The sequence below is a fragment of the Emydura macquarii genome, unplaced genomic scaffold (assembly GCF_026122565.2).
Source record: "Emydura macquarii macquarii isolate MOO-44397 ecotype Brisbane River unplaced genomic scaffold, CSIRO-AGI_Emac_v2 contig_2676, whole genome shotgun sequence".
NCBI lineage: Eukaryota > Metazoa > Chordata > Testudines > Chelidae > Emydura > Emydura macquarii.
The window spans coordinates 10,592,240-10,620,083 of NW_027132813.1; the positions used below are offsets into that span (position 1 = coordinate 10,592,240).

At 42.6% G+C, this 27,844-nt stretch overlaps 1 protein-coding gene across 1 annotated transcript in view; it reads left to right on the plus strand.

The window, feature by feature from the left end:
* Positions 1-27,156, plus strand: part of LBR (lamin B receptor) — a 47,269-nt gene extending 20,113 nt beyond the window's left edge. Inside the window, exons 7-14 of the mRNA XM_067564875.1 lie at positions 3,240-3,294; positions 6,418-6,612; positions 15,308-15,411; positions 15,808-15,933; positions 16,054-16,222; positions 23,034-23,114; positions 23,238-23,360; positions 24,679-27,156. Of these exons, the coding sequence (XP_067420976.1) occupies positions 3,240-3,294; positions 6,418-6,612; positions 15,308-15,411; positions 15,808-15,933; positions 16,054-16,222; positions 23,034-23,114; positions 23,238-23,360; positions 24,679-24,839 (1,014 nt within the window). The 3' untranslated portion in view covers positions 24,840-27,156. The remainder of the gene's footprint in view (positions 1-3,239; positions 3,295-6,417; positions 6,613-15,307; positions 15,412-15,807; positions 15,934-16,053; positions 16,223-23,033; positions 23,115-23,237; positions 23,361-24,678) is intronic.
* Positions 27,157-27,844: the final 688 nt, after the last annotated feature.

Here is a 27,844-nt window from a genome sequence, read left to right on the forward strand (position 1 = left end):
TAATTGTGCACTTCATTTTAAGTGTTCTACAGCATGTACTGTATGGGTGATGTCATGGCCGGGGTCCACTATAGACCATCAAATCAGAAAGAGGAAGTGCATGGGAGAGGCATTTTTAACAACAGAAATATGCAAAACACAAGACCTGGTAGTAATGAGAGACTTAAACTACCCAGAAATTTGAAAAGTAAAACGGCAAAAATACAAAATGTCCGATAAGTTCTTGGAATGTATTAGAGATAAGTTTTTTGTTTCAGAAAGTGGAGGAAATAACCAGGGAGACAGCAATTTTAAACTTGTGACAAACAGGGAGAAATTGGTAGTGAATCTGAAGGTGGGTAAAAGTGATCATGAAATGATGAATTTCATGATTCCGTGGAAAGGAAGGAGTAAACAGCAGCAGGACAATGGACTTCAAAAAGCAGACTTTAACAAATGTAGAGAAACTGATAGGTAAGGTTCCACAGGAAGAAAAATTATGGAAAAGAGGATTTCAGGATTGTTGGCAGTTTCTCAATGAGATAATATTAAAGGCACACCTGCAAATTATCCCAATGTGAAGGAAAGATAGTGAGAATAGTAAGATGCCAGTATGGCACCATCAGGAGCTCTTCAGTGACCCGAAAATCGAAAAGGAGTCTTACAAAAAAGTGGAAACATGGACAGATTGCTAAGGAGTATAAAAGAATAGCACAGGCATGTAGGGCCAAAGTCAGAAAGGCTGAGGCACAAAATGAGTTACACCTAGCAAGGGTAATAAAAGGCAATAAGAAGAGGTTATTTAAATACATTAGAAGAAAGTCATCTTCACTAAAAACGTTAATGATGACCAGATATTCAACACAATATTAACACCTAGGGGGAAGGAATGCAAGCCAAAACAGGGAGAGCCCAGATTAAAGAATATTTAGAGACGTTAGATGGAGTCAAGTCAGCAGAGTCCGATGAAGTTAATCCTAGGATAGTTGAGGAACTAGCTGAAGCAATCTTGGAAAAATTAATGATTTATCTTTTGAGAACTCCTGGGAGATGTGAGGTTCCAGAGGACTGGAGAAGGGCAAACATAAAACATATTTTTTTAAAAAGGGGTAACAAAGAGGACCCAGGAAATTTTAGACCAGTCAGCCTAATTTGGATACCTGGAAAGATACTGGAACAAATTATTAAATAATTTTGTAAGTACCTAGAGAATAATAGGGTAATAAGGAATAGCCAGCATAGATTTGTCAAGAACAAATCATGCCAAATCAACTTAATTTCCTTCTTTGACAGGATCAGTGGTCTAGTGAATGGGGGGAAGCAGTAGGTGTGATATATTTTGATTTTAGTAAGGCTTTTGACACAGTCTCATAAGCAAACTAGGAAAATGAAGTCTTGATAGAAATTACCCTAAGGTTGGACATTCAAGTGGTTGAAAAACCATACCAAAGAGTAGTTATCAATGGTTTGCTGTCAAACTGGAAGGGCATATGTAAGTGGGGTTTCACATGGGTCAGTCCTGGGTCTAGTTCTAGTTAATGTTTTCATTAATGACATATGTAATGTAGTGCAGAGTATGCTTATAAAATCTGCAGCTCACACCACACTGAGAGGATTTGCAAGCACTTGGGAGGACAGGATTAGAATTCAAAAGGACCTTGGCAAATTGGAGAATTGGTTTGAAATCAGTAAGATGAAATTCACTAAAGATGAGGGTAAAGTATTTCACTTATGAAAGAAAAACCAAATGCATCACTTTGAAATGGCGAATAATTAGCTAGGTGGTAGTACTGCTGAAAAGGCTAATCTTCTGGGGGGGATTAACAGGAGTGTTGCATGTTAGACATGGGAGACAATTGTCCCACTCAGTTCTGGTGAGGCCTCACCTGGAGCACTGTGTCCAATTCTGGATGGCACGCTTTAGCAAAAATGTGGACAAATTGGAGAGACTCTAGAGGAGAGCAACAAAAATTATAAAAGGTTTGGAAAACCTGACCTATAAATAAAGGTTTAAAAAACTGGACTAGTTTTACTGACAAAAGAAGACTGGGGTGGGGGTGGGGAATTGATAAGTCTTCAAATGTATTAAGGGCTGTTATAAAGAGGACAGTAATCAGTTGTTTTCCATGTCCACTGAAGATAGGATAAGAAGTAACCAGCTTACTCTGCAGCAAAGGAGATTTAAGTTAGATATTAGGGAAAACTTCCTAACTATAAGGGTAGTTAAGCACTGGAATAGGCTTGCAAGGGAGTTTGTGGAGTCTAATCATTGGAGGTGTTTAAAAACTGGACAAACACCTGTTAAAGATCTGAGTTAATTCGTCTTGCCTGAGTGGTGTGGGTTGGGCTTGATGACTTCTTGAGGTCTCTTCCAGCCTAACATTTCTATGGTTCTGTGTATGAACCCTATATACTTAAGTATTTTCCAACTTGTATTTAGTTCAAAGATTAGGGTTATCTTCCCCAGACCTGAAGATGAGTTCTTTGTAGCTCAGAAGCTTGTCTCTTCCATGAACAGAAGTTGGTCCAGTAAAAGATATTAACTCATCTACCTTGTCTCTATTTTTAAAAAAAAGTGAAAAGTAGTTTAAGGGCTTGTTCACACTTACCCGGAAATTTGGCGGCAGTTGACGGGAGTTACGCAAACTACACAGAGTAGTTTGCGTAACTCCCATCAACTGCTTCTGTGTGCTGTTCTCATTGCGCTGAGCCGACAAGAAAAGTGTTCCCGTCGGCTCAGCACTACGCTAGTTGAGGAGGTGGACTTATTAAGTCGATGCCCTCATCGATTGAGCGGGTCTCATGAAAGATCTATCTGGCGGCGGCGATTTTGCTGCCACCAGTGTAAAGGTAGCCTCTGGTATTGCACCTGCTTCTGAGTCCCCTTGAGAACCACTTTTTCCTATTTTGTTTTCCCTTTTCTAAATGACTCACCTGCTTTGTGTGGGAAATCCTAAAACAAATGGGAAGCTTACTGAAGAGAAGCTGACATTAGACAGACAGTATTGTCAAATGCACAAAGTAAACTAATAAAGTGATAGGGAAAATAGACTTGTTAGCTTTTAGTTTTTAATGATCTTGGGTGTTGCTACATACTACAGAAGGTACACAGATTTTAGAAAAGTAAGATTTTCAAGTATGCCTCTAATTGGCTATCATGACTGAACTTCTGTCATGTTAACAAACAAAAATGTTTTAACCAAGTTTTTTTTTTTTTTTTTTTTTTTAATTAACTAGTCTTTTATCCTTTCTCTTCTAAGGTTGTGGAAGGAATACCGCTTTTGAATGGAAGAAAACTACAGTACAAAATAAATGGTAAGTGTGGTCAGTAGTCTTCTCCTTTGAAATTTAAGACCTCTTCTAATTAACCTGTGTCACTTTTTTAAACCAATAAGTCAATTGCAATTGAGGGCCTGATTCACCAGTACATTTGGTTGCTTTGCACTGCTCTGGATGCAAAGTAGCTGTGAACCAAGCTAAGCTTAAGTGGGCATGTGCTCTGGCTGCTTTCTGCTGGTCTGCTGTATCAAAGAATCAACATGTAAAGGTTTAAAATAGAACTGATTTAAGATTCATGCTGTCTATCCTCAAACCATTAGAAATATCTCAGTATTTTTAGGGTTTTTTAGTGTTCATGTGGGGGCACTTAATAACAAAAATAAAAATACTAGAAATTTCCAAGATGCAAAACTATATTAAAATGGAGTTAAGATTTAGTACTGTGGTAAAGTCAGGCCAGATGGCTACAAAAGGGTATACCAAGGCGGGTATGTGAGCCCTAGAATGCTAAATGCCCTTTTCCCTGCAGGCAGAGGAGAGGTTACTACAGGTCAGTTAGACACACCTGGACCCAATTAAGGGCTACTCCAAGTGTACTTAAACCCTGCCTTCCCTAAAGGGCGGGGGGGAGAGGGGGGACAAAGGAGAGGAAGGAGCTGCCAGCAGGTTTGGCAGCTGGAGGAGAAACTACTCTAGACTAGAAGATAGTGCTTCTCTGCAGCCGGAGAAGCAGAAAAGGAAAGACCCTGGCCCCAGCCTGCAGGAAGGACTGGCATTTCTCCAATCCTCCAGGGCTTTACCACCACCTCTACAGCCCTGAGAAGGAGCCACAGCAAGGTACCTCCCTGGGCCCTGGGGCATATATGTGGACTGGAACTACCTGTCCCTCCCCCTCCCCTTCCCCCATAGGGTTGAAGGACACTCCACGGGCCTGAAATAAGGCCTGCACCAAACACTCCACCTGAGAGGTGCCCGAGGGAAAGAGACAAAAGACTTGTCCAGGTTGTGGCAGAGTTACCTCAGGCCCCACTGCCAAAAGAGACTGCTGCCAATAGGCGAGACCAGGGGGGTTGCTATACCACAGTACATATAATAACAAGGGAAATTAAATCATTTGTTAAGTACTATATATCATAAAATTGAGCATTAAAACCCAGGAAGTCCAGTGTTAGTTACATCTAAAGGAAATCCAAACGTTAAGGTATGGAAACGCAGATAAGACATCCAAACAACCTTAAATGCCTTGTAGTGATACAACATGAAAAAACCTGTTGTTAAATGGGTCTATAAACACTAAAATGTCTCTGGTCTAATCATGGGGATTATTGCATGGCTTCACTACGGGGGCAGTGTTAAAAATCCACACATTAAGATACCTGAGCTTTAAGTGTAATCTTAACTCTGAATTTCCTGGGTTTGTAATTTTTTGTTTTGGGGTAATTATAATATCTCTAGAGTGTTTGTGTGAGGTTTTTTTTGTGACCCTTAGATTACTGATATGTGCTTTCAATCTTAACTCCATTTTAACATAGGGGTAATTTTTTTGGTCTTGAAATACTGTAAGATTTAAATAAATGTACCTGTGGCTATGGTAAACACGGTAACTTGTATTGTTCTTCCACAACCCTTCTCTGAGGGCACAGGAAGGAGTGCAATATGAATACATAGGAATGCTATTTGTTTAAGAAATCCACATACAGTATAAAATGGCCTTGCAAAGTTCTACATGCCTGTACCCAGATCCTCTTCCCTCCCCTCCCCCAAGCCGGCTGCACCGAGATTGTCCCACACAGAACCCCCTCACCACACACTTGGATCCCTCGCCGTCCACTAAATCCTTCTGCACTTGGATCATGCTAGCTGAGCCTGCCTGCCCATACCTGGTGTGGAGGGATAGAGCCCCAGGGTGCTTTTGGGGCAGGCCCAACCCTTGCACTGCGTCAGGGTCCAGTGTAGCCTCACTATTGAGTCCGTGTCTCGGAGGATGGAGGTAGAGGAGGGCTGCAGGGTGATCTCCCACCTCGGCCTGTGCTCCCCACTGCTATGCTGGAGCCTCCATGTTGATTTTTTTTTGTCAAAAAAAATCAAGGAAAATTTTGCAGAACTTAAATATTGTGTGCAGATTTTTTTTTTTTTTTTTTGGTGCAGAATTCCCTCAGGAGTAATATAACTAGCATCTGTCTCATGGTTCTTTTTTTCTCCCTCCCTCCCTCCTCTTCCTCCCTCCCCCCCCCCCAGGGAAAAATTAAAAAACCACATTTAAGTGTATGTCTGCATGATGTTCTATGTGCTTATTAGGAAGGTAAGATTGAAGAGGTGTGTGTGCATCTGGAATGGAAAGTAGCAAAGCCTGTGGTTTGGTTTAGTTCCTGTGGGAGAGCACATTTGTGGACTTCCCAAAAGATTTTATCTCCTACGCAAGTGAGCTTTTATCCCTGTGGTGGATATGCTGCCAGAGGATCATAGCTGTAGACAGCAGTCCTTGTCCTGGAATTTTAGGTGATCTTTTCGATAACCCAGGCCCTGATTATTTCTTGCCTGGAAGAAAAGTACTGAGGTCTTGAACTTGATGGAATATTCTATGGTGAGCCAGTGAACTGAATGGACGACAGGTTTGAGGTTTTTGAGGGTAACTAGTATTGCTGAGCAGAGGTGCTGCTGCATTTTCTATTAATTGTAGACCAGGTAGACTGTGTTGCTGTAGTCCAGTTGTGTGTTGTGAAAGCCAAGTCATCTTGTGATGTGATCCTAGCCATATTGCTATGTTGAGAGTTTAGAATAAACCTGGAATCCAGGATCAGTTCTAAACTGCATACTGATGTGACCAATTGTGGGTGTTGATTGTCAACCAGAGAAGGTTGTGGCTGAAAATTCCTAAACATCTTTTCTTCCAGCCAGCATGACCTCTGTTTTGCCTGTTACATGCATGTCACCATGCATACACACATCAAGACCCTGATTCTGCCAAATGCTTAGCTGAACTGGGGCCCATAACACTGATTAAAAAATTAGATTGTCATTGTAGGTGTCTTTAAATCTTGTTTTTCAAAACTTCACGAAATCCTGCACAAATATAATGAATGATTTCTTATACTAAAAATGACTTAACATTTGGACTTGCTTATGTTAACTTAACTTTTTTTTTTTTTTTTGTTAAAGGATTTTATGCTTTTGTCCTGACTGCTGCAGCAATAGGAACTTCTTTATATTTTGAAATTGAGCTTCATTATTTATATGACCATTTCCTGCAGTTTGCAGTATCTGGTGTAATTTTTTCTATTTTGTTGAGCATTTATCTCTATGCGCGATCCCTGAAAGCACCAAAGGAAGAACTGTCACCTGGTGGAAATTCTGGTAAGTGTATGAGAAATATTTCAAACCCTTCCTCTTTTCTGTTTTATTACACTTTCTTTGTATGAATAAACGTTTGCTAATTCAAATCTTAAGTACATTTTAGGATATTTGCCATAACAATATGGCTCATATTAGATGTTTTGCTATTCTGATAGTTATATTGCAAGTTGAATTTTTTTGAATGAAGTCTACAGATCCTGCATAGCACCTAACATTGAGTTGGCTCTTGTTGCATAATGAACTCAGAAACATTATTTGAAGTATTTCATTATAGCCTTGTTGTTAGAGATCAGAGGAAAATTATTTTTCTCTTGCTGTTTTCAGCATTTGGTAGTCTTCTGCATAGTCACTTGTTTATTGGACCTTTCCAATAGCATGCTGGTGGCGGGGAAGAGCAAGGAGAAAATGATTGGAAAAACTAGGAACACTGATAGTGGGAAGTTGGGCAGGGGAGAATTAACGTATGTATTTAACCCAATTTTTTTTTCTTGGGTGTCTTTTTTTTAAATCTAGTAGTTTAATTTAGTTTTTGGAAGGATATTTTGACTCCAGTGGAACTAGTCATTTATGCAAAGTTAAGCCTATGCATCAGGTTTTTACTGGATCAGGGATAAATAGGGAAAATTAATTATGCACAAACAAAAGTAGAATTTTTCCCCTAAACATACAATCATGATAGTAATAATTTTGGCTTTTATTTGTAGCAATATGGGGATGGGGGGAGAACTTCAGACCTTGTTGGCTATCTGCAGAAATGTGTTTCTCCTCTGAGTGCTGGTCCTGATGCAGATTGCAAACGTGGGTGTGCATGAGTGCCATGTGCCAAGCTGAAACTGTTGGTAGCAGTGTACATCGACCTGCATGTGCATCATGCATCGGCCACGTGCTGCGTCCGAGGTCTTATAAGGCTGTGCAGGTCAAGGCCTCTCCATTTCCCTCTTACCACTACATGGCCAGAGTCTGAACTCTCTTCCTATCTCCGTATTAATAGCCTTCTTAGCATTATTGTGTGTAGTTTTTTACACAGTTTTAATAGTTAGCAGTTAGGAATTCAGTAGTAGTTGTCCGTTTACCCCGTGCGGGGTGTCCCACCTGCTCAATGGGACTATGCCCCAGCAAGCTGGCTTTAAAAACTGTGTGTTGTGTCTGTGCTCCTTCTCTGTGAGAAACTAACACCAGCATTGTATTTATTGCTTGGGTGAAGCCCACGTTGTGGCCCGCTGCTCCATCTGTCTCCCCTTTCCAACATGGACTCTTAAGGCTTGGGAGCTCCGGCTCCATCTACATCTCATGGAGGAAGCAATGCACTCGGATGGCATGCCGATGGATCCACTGGCGTGTTCAGCCTCACCACCAATGAGTATTTTGCTTACTCTGTCCAGAGCGGCATCCTCTGCTCCAACACCACCAGTGGTACCAGCGGCACTGTTGAAGCAGCAACATGCTCATAAGAAGCGCACACAAGAAGCACAAGGGCACCTCCCTGAGAGGGACCACCTCAAAATGCAATGTTCCCCCCCAAACCATGCCAGGTCAAGTGTGAAGTTGTGTGAGGACTCGGCTGCCCCTCCACTCAAAAAGTCTTGGATGAAGTCCAAGACTAAACACAGTCAAGACCAACCAGCATTGTCCTCTCCTTCTGTTGCAGAACTGCTGCCTTCACCGTGGCTTCATCCGCACCATTGGGACTGTCGAGAATCCAAGCGCACAAGGCTGCTGATCTCCGCTGACACCTATGGCCAGGCTTCTTCCATGTGCTGGTTCTGCACCACATCCCGGATCGCCAGGAGCTATACGCCTTCTATCACCAGCAGATGAACAGCTCCTATTAAGCCACTGCCCTGAGCTACTCCTCTTTGCACCATCGGAACAGCAAGCGAGCACATCTTTGCAGAGTTGCTCCAAGTCAGCTCCAGCCATCCCAATGGCACCGCCATTTCTGGACCACCCTTCCGAGTCAGAGAGGTCATCAGAACAGAATCCCAACTTTTCACCAGCATGATCCTACACTTTGGAAAGGTGATGCCTGCCTTATGCACCAGCATATGGACCCCTAACTGATGCATGTTTCTAGTACCATTGTGGTTTACTGGCTCCGGCAGACCTGTATGCTTGGACTTACTGGCACCATTGGGAGCTGTACGGGGGCCGTGGGGCACCGCCACCACCTTGTTACCACCCTTCCTGGGTTTATACGGCTCCTCCCTTGGTTTTATGAGGAACCCCAAGATGTGGCACTGCCAGAATCAATGGACACACCAATCCACATGGGAGCATCTTCTTCCCCGGATAAGGCACTTATCCTGCTGTCCCTTTCTCTCCTGGATGACCATGGTCAGTACCAAGACCTTCTCTGGTGCATGGCGAGGGACCTTAACCTACCAGCGGAGGACATAAAGGACCCCCAGAACAAGTTCCTGGACATCCTACAGCTGATGGAACCTGTGCTCACCGCTCTTCCCATACACAGTGCACTTCTTCAACCAGTTCAGGCAGTCTGGCATGCCCCTTCATCATGTGTACCTACACCTAAAACGGCAGAAGCAACTATTTTGTCCCTGCAAGAGACATGGACTTTCTGTTTATGCACCCATCACCAAATTGGTTAGTGGTCCAGCTGCATCAACAGAGCGTGCTAGACAACAGTACTTCAAGTCGACCCCTCTGGATTGAGTGGCCAAGAAACTTGACCTAATGGGACACAAGGTCTATACTTTGGCGGACCTGCAATTCCGCATAGCCAGTTACCAGGTTATACTGACAAAATACGACTTCCAAACGTATACCAAACTGGCAGAGTTTCAGGTCTCTCTCCTGGAGGATAAACTGGCTGAGTTTCAGTCTCTGGTTGAGGAAGGCAAGTTGGTGGCCAAAGTCACCTTCCAGGCCATGGTAGATGCGGTGGACACCGCATCCTGTTCCTTGGCCTCGGGGATGGTATTACGCAGGGACTGTTGGTTGCAGATGTTGGGGTTTCCAAAGGTGGTCCAGACCACACTTGAGGACCTCCCTTTTGATAGAACTGATGAGAGTCTATACTTAAGGATTCTTGCACCACTCTGCAGTCCGTGGGCCTTTACACACCAGCCCCAACTCGCTTCTGGTACTGGTCCTGTTTCTGACCCCAATACTCTGCCTGCCCTGCCTATCAACCTTACCCTCCATGCCAGCAGGTGAACTGCATTAGTGTCAGTGCTTGCAACCGTCATGATACTCTGCTGCTACTATATTGGCTGCTTCTTCTTTCTCGCAATGCCTGTCGAGACACCCATTTGACTCCTCCATCAAGACCCGTGGAACACCCCCCCCCTCCCCTCTCCTTCCCCCCCCTGCCCCCGCATGTGGCCCTTCCAGTTATCTTCAAGGGCCATCTTGCTTAATTCACCCTCAACTGGAGCAAGATTATCGCCGATCACTGGGTGTTGAACATCTTACTATGACAAAGTGGAGATGCTCCTAATGTTTCCTCTGAATGCTGTGTGCGTGCCTCAGTTTCCCCCATATGTTACTCCTTATTTCGGTGATGGGACCCAGTTGTGTGATCATTGCATCACTAGCGGGCAGATGGGCCTTCCCAGCCACATGTACTCAGACCTAGCCAGGACCCTCTCCCCTGGCTCAACCAGCTGCAACAGGTTGTGGCAGGTGGAGACCAGGAAGAGTGGCTTCCTTGACCAGTAAGGAGACGAAGGACTGAGGAGGGGCAAGGAGACAGCTTTTGGAGGTGGCAGGCTGGAAGAGCCCTCCCCCATGAAGGATCAGGGGCCATAGTGCCCAAAAGTGTGGATCTGAGACTTTTCAGGTGGTCGCTGTTGTAACCTCTAATTAAGCTGCTAACAAAGTCTTTCTATGCTGTGAACCTGAGATCTAATAAACCCTTCTGACTTCCATGCTGCCTGTGAATCTCTTCTGTCTGCAAGGCGGGGTGCATGGCCCCTTTGGGGGCGTGGAAGAACTCTACAGAGTCCCATCTTGGGGGGCCCACTGGGGGAGTGCAGGCAAGCAAGGGTGCTAAACTCTCCGAGGCCAGATTCAGGAGACAGCTGCACTGGTGTGTGGAGATCCGAGGAGGCAGACTCCAAAGCATTAAGAGTCCTGACTGGCAGCGTCCTGAGTGGTTCCAGAGCACTGTTTCTGGGGAACTCTGTCACACATACACCGGGGATACCTGAGAGTTTCTTTCCTTTCCCCCCTGTCACCTCCTCCTGTGGGGCAACAGGAAACCCTTCACAAGCCAGTCTTCTCCGAGAGGAAGCGAACATGTTGCTCCTCTGGAAGGGTGCAGTAGAACACATTTCACGTCAATATCATGGCTATGGTTTTTACTCCCCCAATTGCCTCATACTGAAGAAAGGGGGCAGACTTCACCCCATTTTAGATCTCTGGGCTCTAAACCACTTCATTTGTAAGTTCTGATTCCGCATAGTCATCCTTCCCCAGATTGTCCTCTGCTTCTTTCCTAGATCCTGGTTCACAGCTCTTGATATGAAAGATGCCTATTTTCATGTAGACCAGGGGTCCCCAAACTATGGCCTGTGGGCAGCATCCAGCCTGCTGACACACTTTGAGTAGACTGCTGAGTCCTCCCCACTCCTTCCCCTGCCCCTCTCCCACGTGACTTGGGCCCAGCGCCCTGGCCAGGCGGAGTCACTCCAGCCCACCATAAGAACAAGACTGAGTGATGTGGCCCTGGCAGCTGAAAGTTTGGGGATCCCTGATGTAGACATACATCCTACCCATCGCAAATTCCTTGGCTTCATGGTAGGCCACTCACACTATCCGTTCTGGGTTCTGCCATTCGCAATAGCCACTGCTCCATGCATCTTCACAAAGGTCTTCATGATAGTGGTGGCCTATATGAGAAGCCTTGGCCACCGTTGTTCCCGTATCTGGATGACTGGCTACTAGTTGTGTCATCCTGGGGACATCTCCTGACCACCATCTGCTCCCTACTAATCCTCCTCGCAATCCTGGGGATCTGCGTCAACAAGGGGCAAGTTGGCCCTCTTAACTACCTGTGAGCTCACTTTCGTAGGAGCTCAGCTAAATTCTTGCAGCACGAGCCTTTCTGCCATCAGACCACTTTGTAGCCCTCACTTCCCTCATTGCACAACTCTTTTGCTGCCTCCGCACATGTCTCTGATAGTGCCTCTTGCTCCTTGGCCATTTGACAGGCTGCACCGATCACCCCGCAAGCATGCCTGCACATGCGATGCCTCCAACTGTGGCTGTGTACTGTCTATGACCCGCAAGTAGACCATCTCTTCTTCTGCCTCCCTCAGTCTTTTCTTCCCTCACATGGTGGTGCGACCTGGCCAGGGTTATGGCTGGCACACCCTTCAATCCTCCCACGCCCAGTAGCACCCTCATTATGGATGCTTTGCTTGTAGACTGGGTCGTTCATCTGGAGGGCCGCACTGCCCAAGGACTATGGTCTCTCAGAGAGGCCAGGGTGCACATTAACATCCTTGAATTAAGAGCAGTCCGCCTTGCTTGTCAAGTGTTCCTACCCTTCCTCTGATCCTGTCATGTGCAACTCCTCTTGAACAACATGATGGGCCGTCATCTACGTAAATAGGATGGAACCCAGTCTCCTATTCTTTGTGCAGAAGCCATTCACCTGTGGAACTGGTGCCTCAGACACAATATAATGCTTCATGTGGTCCATATTCCGGGCACCTACAATATCCTTGTGGATGCTCTGTTGCTCCTTCCAGAACAATCACAAGAAAGCTCTGTGACCCCACTCTCCGATCCATCTTCTGCAAGTGGGGCACATCGTGCCTGGACCTCTTTGTGACTCCTGCCAACTGCAAGCTTCCCCTTTTCTGCTCCAGGGGCACTTTCAGACAAGGCTCGCAGGGGGATGTGCTCCTACCTTAGTCGCTCAACCTCTGGTTCGCCTTCTCACCCATACCATTCTTCCACAGATCCTCTGCAAAATATGACGATACCATGCAGTCCTCATCCTCATTGCTCTCTTATGGCCTTGCCAGTATTTGTTTACCCATCTGCTTTCTCTCTTTGTTTACCCACTGATTCACCTTTTTCCTCTCCCAGACCACCTCACGCAGCACCACGGCCGGTTCTGACCCAGCAACCTGGAACCGCTTCACCTCACAGCCTGGTATTTGGATAGGGCTCACAAGTAGACAACAGGTGGTCAATGCCAGCACACAACATTCTTTCATATAGCAGGAGCCCAGCCACTAGAGCACATTATTAGGTGAAGTGGAAACACTTCATGGTGAGGGCGGTCTGTCACAGTCACCCCTCAAACCAATCTCTATCCCAACTATTCTCAACTACCTTCGACAGTCAAATCTTGCCCACTCCTCCATTTGGGTCCACCTCGCAGTGCTTAGAGCCTTTCTCCCAACAGTGGATGGGTTCTCCGTCTTTAGCCACCCTACCTCAACCTGTTTCCTCCATGGTCTCCTCAACACCTGCCCATCAGTCTGAAAATCCTCCCCTGAATCTGAATCTCATCCTCTTGATGCTCACCAAGCTCCCCTTCAAACCACTTACTAGTTACCTCTTTGCCCACCTCTCCATGAAGGTAATCTTCTTGGTAGCAATCACATCCACCCGATGGGTTAGCGAGCTGGCAGCTATAATCGCTGACCTGCCCTTTATGATCTTCTATAAGGACAACGTGTCCTTATGACTCATCCCAAATTTCTACCTAAGGTAATCTGTTTTATCTCAACTAATCTATTCATCTCCCAACCTTCTATCGAAAACCTCATGTCTCAGAGAGAGCGCACTCTGCACTCCCTCAACGTCCGTCACATGTTGGCTTTCTACCTCCCGCACAAATGCGACTTTCGTACCTTGCCCAAGCTTTTCTTCGCCATTGTGGAGCGTTGCAGGGGTCGAGCCCTTTCTTCTAATCTCTCCAAATGCAGCTCTCATTCCATCGAGGAGTGTTACTCCCTTTCTCAAGTATCTCTGCCGCCTGGCATCACTGCTTACTCCACGCGAGGACAAGCGATCACATCCGCCCTCCTCGTCGATGTTCCATGGCAGAACATTTGTAAAGCAACACTCACTACGCCATACCCCATTGGTAGCAGCGGATGTGGCAGTTGGATGCACAGTCCTGCAGACTCTCACTTCTGGCAAGCCCTCGCTCCCCCCTCCATGCTGAGTACTGCTCGTTACACTACCCGCATAGGGACTAGTACTCGAAGAAGAAATGAAGGTTACTTAATGTAACTGGAGGTTCTTTGAGATGTGTGGGTCCGTATATGGATTCCAATCCTGCCCTCCTCCTCCTCGTATGGGCTGTGTTGTGCCTTTCGGTAAGAGGGACCTGGAGAGATGTCTACCCAGACAGCGTCATCAGTTCTCGGATGTACCACGTAGCTGACGCATGATGCATATGTGGGTCAATGAACGCTGCTGTGAACAGTTCTGGTGCATGATGTGCATGCACACGCACATTTGGAATCCAGATAGGAACCACACATCTCGAAGAATCTCCAGTTACAGCAAGTAACCTTCCTATGTAGCATGACATTCAACTGACTGTGTCGCTTCTAAAGGAATAGCATGTTAGTATGATGACTAAAAGGGGAGTTATCAGACAAAATGAATAAGTGAAACAAGAAAATGGATCTTCCTGGCCTTTTGCTGGTGCTTGGGGGTGGATGGAAGGAATATGAGAACTTGTCAGAATAATAGTGCTTCTCAAAAGTGTAGTTCTAGTGTTCAAAAAGTGACTTTTTAAAATGGGATTTTTAATTTGTGTGGAGTAAGTTCCTATGAGGCCAGGTAGACGGGGGCACGTACCAATACTTATCAGAACAGGAGATGTCTGTTCACAGACTTCAAAAGGCCAAAGGCTCACAACAGACAATTTGCATTTAGAGTGTGGTTCAGAGACATCCTGTGGGATTTTAGCATCTTTATCTTAGTTTCAGTTGGGACATCCTGTTAATGGTTCAGCCTGGGGCTTCTATTTCAGTTTCAGGCTACAACTTCAGGCCAGGCCTTCTATGATCAATTTCAGGCCAGGCATTCTATTAATCAGTTCTCTGCTTAATTCTTTGACTCCACACTGTTCTTGTTCATCTTCAAAAGTTATTAACAAAGATTCTGTTGTCTAGCATATGCAAATAGCATTCTCTCTCTTTTTCCACTTTCCTCCTCACAAAAAAAATAAGTCACACTTTATTTACTTATGCATTGTTTCATTTTCTTGGTTAAAACTGCTACATTATCTTAGCTGAAGTTACATTGCTGCTGTCCAGTAGAGAGTGAATGGTGGGAGTAGAGACTCAGTAGGAACAGCTATGATTATTTTGTGATGTAACTTGCACATAGGGATTGTGATGTTACTGTGTCACAGAAAATGAAGTTACGTAAGCTGCTGATAGCAGGGTGTATCAAAAAGATAAACATCAGGGGGGAATAAAAGATGCAAAATTTCCTCAATAAATTATTAGGCAGACTTAGCATGTGTTTTTACCATATGAGGGCTCCCAGGAAATATCCCTTATAGCTTTGCAGGTCATCTTTAACACTTCAGAATGAATGTTCTTGACGTTTACTGACAAATTTAATTTACATTTTTTGATTACATCATAACTTTTAACTACAGATAAAGTAATAGCCATTTTTTAAGTGTTGAGAAATGTGGTTGGGAACAAACAGAAAGCCATTACTGGAAGCATGTGCATTTTGTTTGCAGGGAACTTTGTTTATGACTTGTTCATTGGGCGTGAATTAAACCCTCGCATTGGAAATTTTGACCTCAAATACTTCTGTGAGTTGCGTCCCGGCTTAATTGGCTGGGTGAGTATGAGTGCTTTTATCCATTTTTGTTTCACTTGCTTGAATCTTCTTAAACTTGAAAACTTAATTGTGGTAAAGAAATATAACATTCTTGAAAGAGAAAAATAGTCTAAACAGCTATGTACTGAAAGACGTAATTAAAACTGTCATGACAAATCTCATGAGAACAGTTTTTACAGCTCTAGCACTTCGCTTGTATTAAGCATTCTAAAAGTGTGAATATGCAGAGACTATACTTTTTTGAACCATAGTTACTAATGAGCCATTTTTTAAAAATGGAACCTAGATCTTGGGTCTAAATTGCCAGACAGTGCTTTTTAAAATGATCTATAATGTAGTAGAAATAAGTGCTTTTAAATTTGTGCAAAATTTGTAGTGAAATCTGACTCTTTTTAGGTTGTTATTAATTTCGCAATGCTGTTGGCTGAGATGAAAATACATCATCGTGATGTGCCATCTTTGTCAATGATCCTGGTTAATAGTTTCCAACTTCTCTATGTGGTGGATGCTCTTTGGAATGAGGTAACGGACGTTTCTTTCAGTCTGTATTCAATATTTGCTGGCATATCTAGTTAAATTGTTGACAGACTAATGTACTGAAGCTTTTAAATGTATTGTAAATTTCCTTCCCGGTTTTTCTAGGAAGCTGTCTTGACAACAATGGACATTACCCACGATGGGTTTGGATTTATGCTAGCATTTGGAGACTTGGTATGGGTTCCATTTGTCTACAGTTTACAAGCCTACTATTTAGTCAATCATCCTAGTGAAATTTCTTGGCCTACTGCTTCTGCAATTATTATTCTGAATAGTAAGTAATAAATTTTTTTACAATTATAAAACTAACTTTTATTTCCTTTTCTGAGAAAGGAAGGATGGTCCAGTGGTTAAGGCACTAACCTGGGACTTAGGAGGCCCTGAGTGCAGTTCCCGTCTCTGCCACAGACTTCCTGTTTGGCCTTGGGCCAGTCATTTAATTTTTGCTTCAGTTCCCTATCTATAAAAGAGTGGGGAGTAGTACTTTCTCACCACATGTTAAAAATTGTGAGTCCCCCCTCCCCCCCCCTTCCTACAGTAGCTCTCAAGTAGGCATATTAAGTATTATAGATTTACTTACATTAAAAAAAACCCCAAATTTATTCTGGGCAATTAATGAACTGCTTAAGAGGAATATTTTTGGCTAGTGATTACTACAGAATAGACTCATTTTAGATTCACAGGGGGGCCCTTAGACACCTAATGTGGCAGTTAGGTGTCTTAAGTCCAACATTTAGGTGCAGTTGGCATTTAGACCCTGTAGCGTGGTGGCGGTTGTCATCAGGTTGGAAAACAACTAGACCCATTCGGGTTAGGTCAGATTGCCTCTGGTGATCTTCTCCTGCCCTTGGTGCCAGCACTGTGGTGGTGGCTAAATACCCTGTTTCTGCCAGCTGTCATCATCTCGCTGTGTGTGCGGCAAAGTGAGTGTGCCAAGGAACTGCAGCACCTCTCATTCCCAGTGCGCACACAGTGCAGCAGGAGTGGAGTGTGTAGCATGCTGACCCCACAGGCAGGAGGTAGTGCCAGCACTGACTCAGACTCTGGGGGAAGAGTTGTATTGTCATGAGTCTAGGTCAGGCTTAAAAATTGGGTCAATGGAGATCTCTACTAGCATTCACAAAACCACCCCAAAGCTGTAATCCAATTATGCTCACACAAATTCTGTAGACGTGAGTTCAAGTCCCTGCTCTGTATCAGATAGAATGGGGATATGAACTTGAGTCTCCCACATCCTGGGTGAGTGCTCTAACCACTGAGCTGTTGGATATAAGAGAAGCATCACTATTTCTTCTTCTCCCCTCCCCCCAGGCATTTCCTACTGGCTATTTTAGGCGACTTCCCACTCAAGGTGCTGGCTTCTGTGAATTCCTGTTTTCAGCATCTAACTCTCCCCATGCAATGCATGATTAGCCTGGGTGTCTTAATTTGATATTGTGAATTCCACTAGGCAGGAGGGTGTCTAAAATTAAAATATTGCAATGTTCAGTAGTCCCCCTTGTGAATCTAGCCCCAAGTCTGGAAAGATCTCACTTGTGCAGGGCCACCTAGAGTAAATGAACTAGTAGGACTGTCATGGATGCAACAAAAAAGTCAGATAATCACATTATCTGTGACACACTTCCTCCATAACAAACCTGCAGCTTTATTGCTGACAGCTGGTGCACTATGCTGCTGGGCTGTTGTCCTTTGTCTACACCTTCCTGAAGAAAGTCCAGGATAACTGAGATACCAAGTGCGGGTATGCTGCTAGTGTTCTGGTTCTTGGAGCTCCTGTGTATTCTACATCAGCGTAGCTTGCTGATTCAGCAGACCTCAATGATAATCATAAAGAAAGACCACAGGCTCTGTTCAGTGGCGAAAGCTTGGCCAGGATTATTGTCAATAAAGCACGGTACTAGTGCCCCATATAGAAAAGTACAGGAACACTAACATAATATGCCCATAACAAGGTATCAGTTCAGTCAACATAATATTGTCCCCATAACCAATACAAAGCTGCCCCTCTTATGACTTCTATACATTAATACAAACAGTTACATATTACACTCCATATGTTTAGTTACCATCCTTATACCTTGTACCTAATAGTTCAAACAAAATACCTTCATACATTATCCTGTCATTCCCTCTGTATCTTATGAGGGATCTGTGTGTTTCTGTAGCATCCTCTTAGGAATGTGGTTGTTAGCTAATACCTAGTGCCTTCTATTCTAACAAGGCCTACTTTGGTTCACACTGTTAGCCAGGCCTAGGGTTCCCCCAAGGCCTACACCAAGATCCTTGGGATTTTTGTTGTGTTCTCGACATCACGGTCTAAATCTAGTTAGATGGAGGAGTAGGCTTGTTTAAGTTGAAACTTGCCTGGAGGAGAGTAGGCGTTCCAATCACATTGGAGGGTAGTCCTAACGTGGCTAACGCTTTCCTCTCAATAGCCAGGCTATCAGCTGTAGGCTGTCTGAGTCTGGATGGAGGAATACTTAGCCTTAGCAAAGGATATCTGGTCTTGCTGGTAGCTGCAGTGGTGGTTCCAGTTTCAGTTCTATCAGCTTAGAGAACTGCCATCTTCTTGGCCCGTACTAGCTAGCACTGTCACCTTTGTTTCTTCTTCTCTTATCCTCTGGATCACCTTTCCTAGTAGTGGAAAGGGCAGGAATGCGTAGAGCAGGCAGCTTGACAAGAGTGCCTGTCCCTAAGGATTTGGGGTAGTCTTCCCTGGTGAAGTGCTTTGGCCATTTTTTGTTCTTGCACTTAGCGAAGAGGTTGACTGCTGGAAGGCCAAACTCCTGCAAAATCTGTTATGGAAGAGTCCATATGGAAGAGAAGGTAGAGTCCTTTCTGCCCATTCCATTATCTCCGTTTCTTCTACATGTAATGTTACTCTTTTTGTTCTCCCTCTATTGTTGATATATACCACAATGGTTTTGTTGTCCAACTGGATCAGAACAAGTTCATCCTCTTGTTAGTTTTCAAATCTTCATAGGCTTAGCTTCACAGATCTGAGCTCCAACAGGTAGGTGCCGTAGTTTCTTTCTATGGCGTTCCAGGCACTTTACATTGTCCAATGCCCTACATGTACTCCCCAACCCATCAAGCTGCCATTGGATATGAATACGTGTGTGTCTGGAAGGTGTACTGGAAGATCCTGCCAGATGTTCTATGGGATTGTCCACAATCTTGGAGAGTTCAGCACCTGGTTCAGAACCAGTACGTGATCTTGCATGCTTTATGGTAACTGGGTCCATACTTTAGGGTGGAGGTCTGGAGGCCCTGATAAGGGACCTTCTCCATGGGGTGATTCCTATACACAAAACCAGGAGGTTGTAGACATTGAACTGTGCTTGGCTTTGCACACTTTACCAACATCTGTATCAGGTTCTGGATCCAGTCAAATCTGTGCAGTGATGGGTAGACCTTTTGTCACAGAACTATCTTTCCACTCCCAGGTAAATGATCTTTGTGGAGAGAATCAAGGAGCTCTTTTTGGTGTTTATCACAAATCCATGTACCTGAAGCAGATCCAGTATCCGGATCATGACACTGTGCTGCTGCTTGGATCAGAGCTCTGATCAAGGTGTTCTCTAGGAAGGGATGAGGACAGGTGAGAGCCCTGAGACTGGCTATTATTACCACCACCATCTTGGTAAAGACCCCAGAGGGTGGAAGAAAGTACCAAGCACTTCAATTTTTAGCCTGGTATGCAAATCTCCGCAGTCTGCGATGGCAACCTCACATGGGAATATGGAGATACTCATCTGCTAGATCCACAGAAACAAAGAAAGTTCCCTTGATATAGGGATGCTAATATTGAAGCTAGGATCTCCATCCAGAATCTTTTTTTTTAATCCATTTGTTGAGCTGCTTGTGATCCAGGATAGCTCTGGAACACCCCTCTCACCTGCAATTTGCTTCTGGGCAATGCAGTATAGTCCTAACAGTTTTTCTTAGGGAACTTTTTCTATTACTCCTATGCCCAGGAAATGTGAGTTTTTGTTTAACACCAGCTTTTGTTTGATGGGGTTGCTTGAGATGGGGGTTTGGATGAAGAAGGGATGAACTGGGCCTTTATTTTGAAGTGTCTGTGTCCATTGCCTCTCTTACCCACTATCTGTAGTTGATGGAGATCATACTTTTGAGAACTGGGAAATTCTACCTCCTAGATTCAGGTTTGGGCAGAAGCACATTTGCTTGTTGTCATAGTGGGCTCTTACAGGCTGTGACCCACCTGATCTCTGGTTCCAAGGTTTTGCCCTGATACCTTTGTGAGGAGGATGGACGAATAGAGCATTTTTGACTACTGGGTTTGTGGTATCTCCTTAGAGGACTGAGTGGGAAAGCACTGTTTCGGTTTGGCAGAGCTTTCTGCTGTTATTTTGTCTAGTTTTTCCCCAAAGAGGAGGGGCCTTTACATTTAGATGAGCACAACATTTGTTTAGAGTGAGCATCAACCTTCCAGGGGTGAAGCCAGATGTGGCATCTGGCCTCTGAGCTGAATGCTGTGGCCGTTGCTGAAAATTTAATTGCATCCATTCAGGCATCTGTCATAAAGGGTGTTGCTAGGGAAGTTTTCTTAAGTATAGACCAGAAGTCAGGATGGTCTGTCCTTCATGGTCTTAAGGTCATCCATCCAGGACATTGTGGTTCTTTTGCAAAGCATGTCGCTGCCAAGGATGCTCTTAAGAGTGCCTGACGAAGCCTCCAAGTCCTTTGTAAGGGAAGAAGTCCCCTTTGGAGAGGAGTACCATATCTTCTGCTAGATATGCCACTGAAGCATTGACTTTTGGTATATCTGTAATGGCAATTTTTGACTCTTGAAATTTGTAATATCTAAGTGCATGCCAGCTTATGCATTAATCAGAGAGAACCTTAAATCAGGGTTCCCCATTCCTCTCTGATTACATCCTTGAAAGATGGATGCAGCAGGATTAGTATCTCAGGTGAGGATTTAGAAGGCAGGTGTTGGCCTTTAGTCTTGTTCTCTACCGCCTGCTCAGGTTGGATCTGGATTGTGGATAGAACTTTTTTGCATGATTTCAAACGTTTCAGGGCAGAAAAGCCTTTGTTACTTTTTTCTTTCCATGTCTTGCTCAAAGCCTGAATCTGAGAGTTCCCCTTCCTTAGTAGGATATGTCTGTGTACAGAAATTGAATAACTTAGAATTTATTATATCTTTTCCTCCTGTTCTTGATTTTGGAAAAAAAAAAAAGCCTTTTTGACCTGCTTTCTCCTGTAGGGAACACATGACCCATTTTAGGACTTCTGTGTGGGACAGAGGAGGACAGGGACTTGATTCCACTAGTGATTTTTTTTTCTTAGTGGTCTGGTTCTTCCTCGGTACTTGCCCTCTGAGCTGGTTGGATGAAGTCCTTCTTGGAGTCTCTCCCTGCTCTGCTCTGAGTCCAGATTGGGCTTTTCTGTGTTGGAGTCACAGCTTCTTGGGACAGTGGGGACAAACGTGTGTCTGACCTCAAGCCCTGTGCCCTAGCAGTGCAAGGGGGTCGGTTGGCTAAAAACAGGCAGGACCCAACTTGCTGTTTGAAGATCCTCTAAAAGCTGCCTCACAGATAGAAAAACCATTTGATTTAGTTTGATGTTTGTCATGCATGACTGGGGGCAAAGAAGTCTAGCAGAGAGGCAGGCAGTGCTGATTCTGGGTGGCAGAAAACAGATCCAGTGGAGGGAAAAGAAAGAGGCTGTTTGCTAGTGTCCCAAAAAAATCGAGAAAATAAGCGGGCAAAGAAAATTCAGGAGCAAAGAGGACTGTCACTTCGCTGCTGTGGAGGCAAAAGATCTGGCAGCAGGCTGGAGAAGGGAGCGTGGCTAGCACAGACTAGACAATAACTTTGAAGTGCAGACAAGAGGGGAATAGCCCATAAATATCAGAATTGTGGGAGACAGTTGGCTACTGAAATTCATTTAGGTAGTCTCTGGGACAAGATGGGCTTTCCTTTCAGTCATTCCTAGAAGAATGGTCTAGCTGAAGATGTAAAATATTTTATCCTCTGCAAATAAATGGTAAGGCACATCTGACATTTAGTGTACGAAGCGTAAGCATGGGTGTGGTTAGCATTGGCTGTGCTACAGCTTTGAACTGTCTCCTGAAACTGCATGAGAGGAATAGCCCGTATGTATCAGGATTCTGGGAGAGCTTCTAGAAATGTAATAACACTTAACAAGTAAAATGAATTAATAAAATTTGTACCTACTACCTGAAGAGATGCAAAATGCATTTTTTTTTCTTCCCTTTCCATTTTTAGGTTTCTTTCATTTGAATAAATGCTTAAATTTTAATATGATGGAACACTGTCCCATTTTCCTTTTTATTTTTCTTTTGGGCCCACGTCTCTTCCTTCTTACATTTTTATCAATGTTCTATGTATGCAGAATCTAATATAGTAGTACATTAATGCAGGCTTAAAAAACTTTAATGAAAATTTAGTGGCCCAGGTGCAAAATTTCATCCACTCTTCAGTATGTTTTGTTTTTAAATTAATTAAATTTCTCTTCTATTAAAAAGTTTACTTGTCTGGGGGGAAATGGGCAAGTAAATCCAAATGGGCAAGTAAGCATCATAAGTATCATACTATAGTAGTGTATATGGGAGAGTATAAAAAAAGAAGGTAACCATGAATGTACTGGTCTCCTGGACTTGCATCTACTTGGGATGGTATAGTGGGCATGTATTTTCCCAAAATGGGTATACTGCTGAGGAATATGAAAACCAATTGTGGGTTATTTAATAGAATTTTAAAACCTAGCATCATGTTAACTTGTACAAAGTAAAGTACTTGGTAAAGATTCTCCAAAATCCTACACTTATGTATAAATCTCCAAATACCATATGAAACATATTAACATTTTGAAACCCATGTTTCTTATATATCAGTCCCATTAGTGAGTCAGTCTTGGGAGCTGCATAATTATAACTGTGCCTAATGAAATAATTTTGTGATTGCTTTTGTCATAATAGGAGTGAAATTGGACAAGAGGGTATTTTGATGATAGAAAAGTTTGCAAAGTTTACTGAAAAACATTGCAAATATTGAAATGAAAATAATTTTTTTTTTTTTTTTTTTTTTTTAAAGTCTTTGGGTATTACATTTTCCGTGGTGCAAATTCACAGAAAAATGCATTTCGGAGGAATCCAAAGGATCCCAAATTAGCTCGTAAGTATTTTTCGGCTAGCTTAATGTTCAATTTTTTATTATATTCCATATAATATCTCTCACTTACGTACTCTTTAAATACACATTTTAACACTATTTTATACACCATTTTTCTGTATGCAGACTTGAAATGTATTCCCACTGCAGCTGGAAAAAGTCTTCTAGTCACAGGCTGGTGGGGCTTGGTTCGTCACCCTAACTATCTAGGTGATATTATCATGGCTCTGGCTTGGTCCCTACCATGTGGTAAGATCCAGAAACTAAAAATGCTTGCTATTAAAAACTTGTGCATGTGTTTTGGCAACTGACTTCCATTTTCTAATTTGCTTATGTTAATTACAGAAGTCTAATGTCTTAAATAATCATTAAGTTAAATTCAGTGTATTAAGCCTGATTTGACATCTGGCTTCCTATTATGTAGTCCGTTTCAACCAAGTGTAGTTCTTGGGTAAACCTCTGACCTCTGTCTCTCTACCTGTGCTCTTCTGGGGAGGGAGGGATGGCTGGTGAACCCCACTCTTCATTCATTCATCTGAGGGCTGCCAGCTGGGCTGTGATTATAAAAGGAGCCAGAGGAAGTACTACTCCAATAGCCAGGGTTTCCCTTTGAATAGGAACAAGCTTCACCAGATATGGGCAGGATCTCTAAACAGAGTACATCTAAATGAATTAATTAATGTGAGAGCGAACACACATGAAAGGGGCTATTTGTTGAACTGTTACTGAGCAATTTTTTTAAAACTCAATGACGTTTATGCCTTTGAATTGGGATGGAGCTAAAATTGAGCAAATCTTCCACTATTTTTTTTTAAACTTTAAAATGTTTGTTTAAAAAAAAAATCAAAACTTCAGAATGTGTGGAAACAACATTTAGGTTCAAATATAAATTATAACAATTTCAGCTTTTAAAAATTTTGAGTACAGTGAAGTTCACCTAGAGCACTATCAGCTGTCTTTCTTATCTAAAATTTGGAAATCCAAGTATTGGAGGATACTTTACCCCTGCATTTCCTTGCTTTTGTATGCATCTCACAATACTGTAATATTCTCTCAATGCATTTTTCTGTCTGAATATCCCTTTTGTTTTAGTCAACAAGAAGTGTGCATTTGTGAGCTTTAATGCAAAATTACTTGCTTTAAACATTATAAAATGTGTCACGTATATAAAACAGAGAAATCTGGTTTATAATACTAAACATACCTTCTTCCTTACACCTCTTATATCTGTCTTCCAAAACAACTGTTGGTCAATAGTATAGACCAACTGCCTGCAAAATGTGCCACAGCACTTTTGCTATATCCTATTATTGAGTGCTGACAAGGTGTTCAGTGTTGTATAAGTAGATGCAATCTGTCTGAATGTGCTCACAGTCCATAGCATAGCAGTCACATGCCATATAGTTCAGCACAGATAAAATGTTGTGTTTTGTATGTTTTGACTTTATATTTTGAACCAGAATACCTGACTGACTTGTATTTCAAAGTTTTTACTCTTACTCTGAACACCTGCGTATTTTTCTGAGTTTGACTATATGTACAATGACTTTCTAACTGTGTTCTACAGGTGTTAATCATATTTTGCCATATTTCTACGTAATTTATTTCACCTGCTTGCTTATTCATCGAGAAGCTCGTGATGAACATCAGTGTAAGAAAAAATATGGCTTGGCATGGGAAAGGTACTGTCAACGTGTACCATATCGTATATTTCCTTACATCTACTAAGGTACTCCAAGAACTTGGGTTGGAAACTACTTCTGCAGTTACAGCTTCTTTGCAAATAAAAAGATACCTCTTACCTTTGCACTTGGTCTATTTGTTTAATTTTTAGGCTTTTCTTAAAGATGTGATCAAACAGTGTAGTGAACCAACAAATATGCTTATTAGACAGCCTTCTCCAAATATTTACCAGCTAGTCATTTTTAGCTATGCAGTTAGAATGAACCAGTTACCTTGTGCTGTATGACTAATTAAAAGATGTTACATTAAGCAAATAGACAGTTCATATAACTCACATATTTACTGACTCTCAGTATTATCACTGGAAAAGCGTGCCCTCTCCTTCTAAAACAAAAACTGTAGGGAGCAAAGCTTTGGGGTTTACTCCCCAATCAAAATTGTGAGGTTTTGTGAGGTTTTTTTTCTTAGTCTTGAGGACCCAATTTTTTCAAGGTAAACTTTATAGGATTTTCATTTTTTTAGAAAAAAGTTCATTTTAATTCAGCACTGTGATACAAAGTATAGTTTTGTTATATTAAGGGAATAAGATTTCCATCCAGCGCTTTCTTCTTCCATCACTTGCATTTGGTGATAAATGGAAGGTAGTATAAGGTGTGGTGTGTATTACACACAGTGAAGTAAAAGAGCTACAGTTTGTTTGCTCTGAGTATTGTAAAATAGTTCTTAATGTACCATAGGATCCATTGACTGTATTATAAAACCTTCAAGTTTTTGCTGTACAGTATTTGAGAATGTGAGATGCAATAGCTTTTTTAGAAACGGGGAAACTTTTTAACTAAAACCATTTCCAGTATTTTTTTAATGTTCTTAAATGTTTTGTAAAAAATGTATTGATTGTCTCAAGAATTAATTGAAATGTTCATTTAAATACTGTGACAAATATGCTATGAAAATGTAGAAAATATATTCAATCCAAAGTTTGTGAATCTGGCATTGCTACCTCAATGTAGGTTTTGCCTTTTATACTGTTGCAAATAGCTAACGTTTTCAATATTTCTATTTAAATCAATTTTTACATGAATCGTCGCCACATTCTAATATATTTTGTATATATTTGACTATATATTAACTAGCATGTCTGTTCCTTAGCTACTTCTATCAGTTATAAGTTCTTTATATCTCAAGAATGGAATTCTATCCCACTGCAAAGGTTTAATTTTTTGATTAACTGTAAGTGCGTTAATTTTAATAAGGCAAGGAGAGTGCTGAAGTAGTTTTGCATTAATGAACCTTGGGAACTAGTTTTATCCCTCTCGTCTTTACGGCAGCTTTTTCAGATACTTGACTTGGTAAATTTATTGGTCTTGAATTTTAATTTCACTGTGGAGGGAATTTAGGTACTCCATAGTCAGGATTCCTATTAATCTACAATTTTAAAAAATGTTGAATAGTTTGATGTTTTTAAAACAGTGATGTAACTGAAAGCTAGTGGGTTGGGTTTTTTTTATGCGCTATTTTGTATGAGCCATTTTAGTAACTGTTTTACGTTTGAAGTCTATATAGCATAACTTGTTTAACATGATCATGACAGCTTCAGCAGGTCCATGTGGTTGTTGTAAGGAAACTATTTTAACACCAAATATTTTGATTCTTGGAAAAAACTGATGTGGTTACAAGTACCACTATTTTTAATGAGGTTGAATTATGCTACTGAAAAATAAACTAGAGCAGTGGTTCCCAGCCTGTGGCCCGCGGGGGCTTTCAAAGTGGCCTGCCACTCCTCTCTCACTGGCTGCAGAAGGGAGCTGCTGCCTAAGGACCCAGGCGGAGTGCATTGCCCCGTGGCTAAAAGACCAGTGCAGGTTCCTTGCTGCAGCCAAAGAGACGGGAGATTAGCGCTCCCCTCCCCCTGGCTGTAGAAGGGAGCATGGCAAAGTACTAAGCCCGAGTCCCTAGGTACTGGTATCCCTGCTGGAGCTGTCTCCCTGGCTGCAGAAGGGAGCCACTGCGTAGGGACCCATGTGGAATGCATGGGGCTACAGGATGTGTGCTGCAGCAAGGGGGATGGGAGATCAGTGAGAAGGGAGGCAGCCACCTTGTTGAACTCCTTCTGGGGATGGGGGAAGGGCTGCTGGCAGAGACTGGTGGCCTTTCAAGTTTGTAACAATGGTATCTGTGGACCTCAAGTCAAAAAGATTGGGAACCACTGAACTAGAGCAACCTTTCTGCGGTCTGCACATTGTTCTTGGCTATATATCAACTGCAATTTGTTCTGTATGCTCACATTTTTTATGTAAAGTTGATTCTTAAGTAGAATTTTATACAAACAACCTGTAAGCTGAAATAAAATTGTTTTAAGTGATATAGTGTCAAATTTGATCACTCTTTTATGTATCTAATTGCATTTTTAAGAAAACAATGCCAGCTGCATCTTCATTTGTATATTACCTGAAGAGAAACAAATTTTCAAGTGATGTGTTTTATTTGCAAAAATTTCCTTGGCCCTTTCAAGTCTTTGGAATGTTAAACCAAACTTATTTAAACAAGCCTCTTCACATTTTCATTTTAGGTTTAATCACAAGCAAGCTATGCTTGTGAAAATGCATTTGTAACAGTGTGAGATGCAACTACCATCTTAGTTCACTTGGTTAATCTCACCCATGTCCAGCTAATGTGGTGCTGTTTTATGTGGGAGTGGAAATGAGATTTTTCTAATCTTGTGATGCATAATTGGGAGGTTGCCCATGAAATAATGATTTTAATTTCCTTTGCAATGATAAGACCTCCTTACAGGAGAAGACAAAAAGCCCAACCTTGAATGTTGGTCAGCTGCTACGGGATAAGAAGAATCTGGTACCTAATTCTGTCTGCTCCCACTGGTGTACTTTGGGGTGTGGAGCAGTGTTAGGTTTACATGTGCTTTTAATATGTTGGGACAAAGTTTTTTAATCTTGTCCATCAATGAAAGTAACTAAATTCTATTTGCACAGTCTTTTACTGGTGATGGTGCGTAGGCCAAAATGTACATTAATATTCATGTGCATTTTATT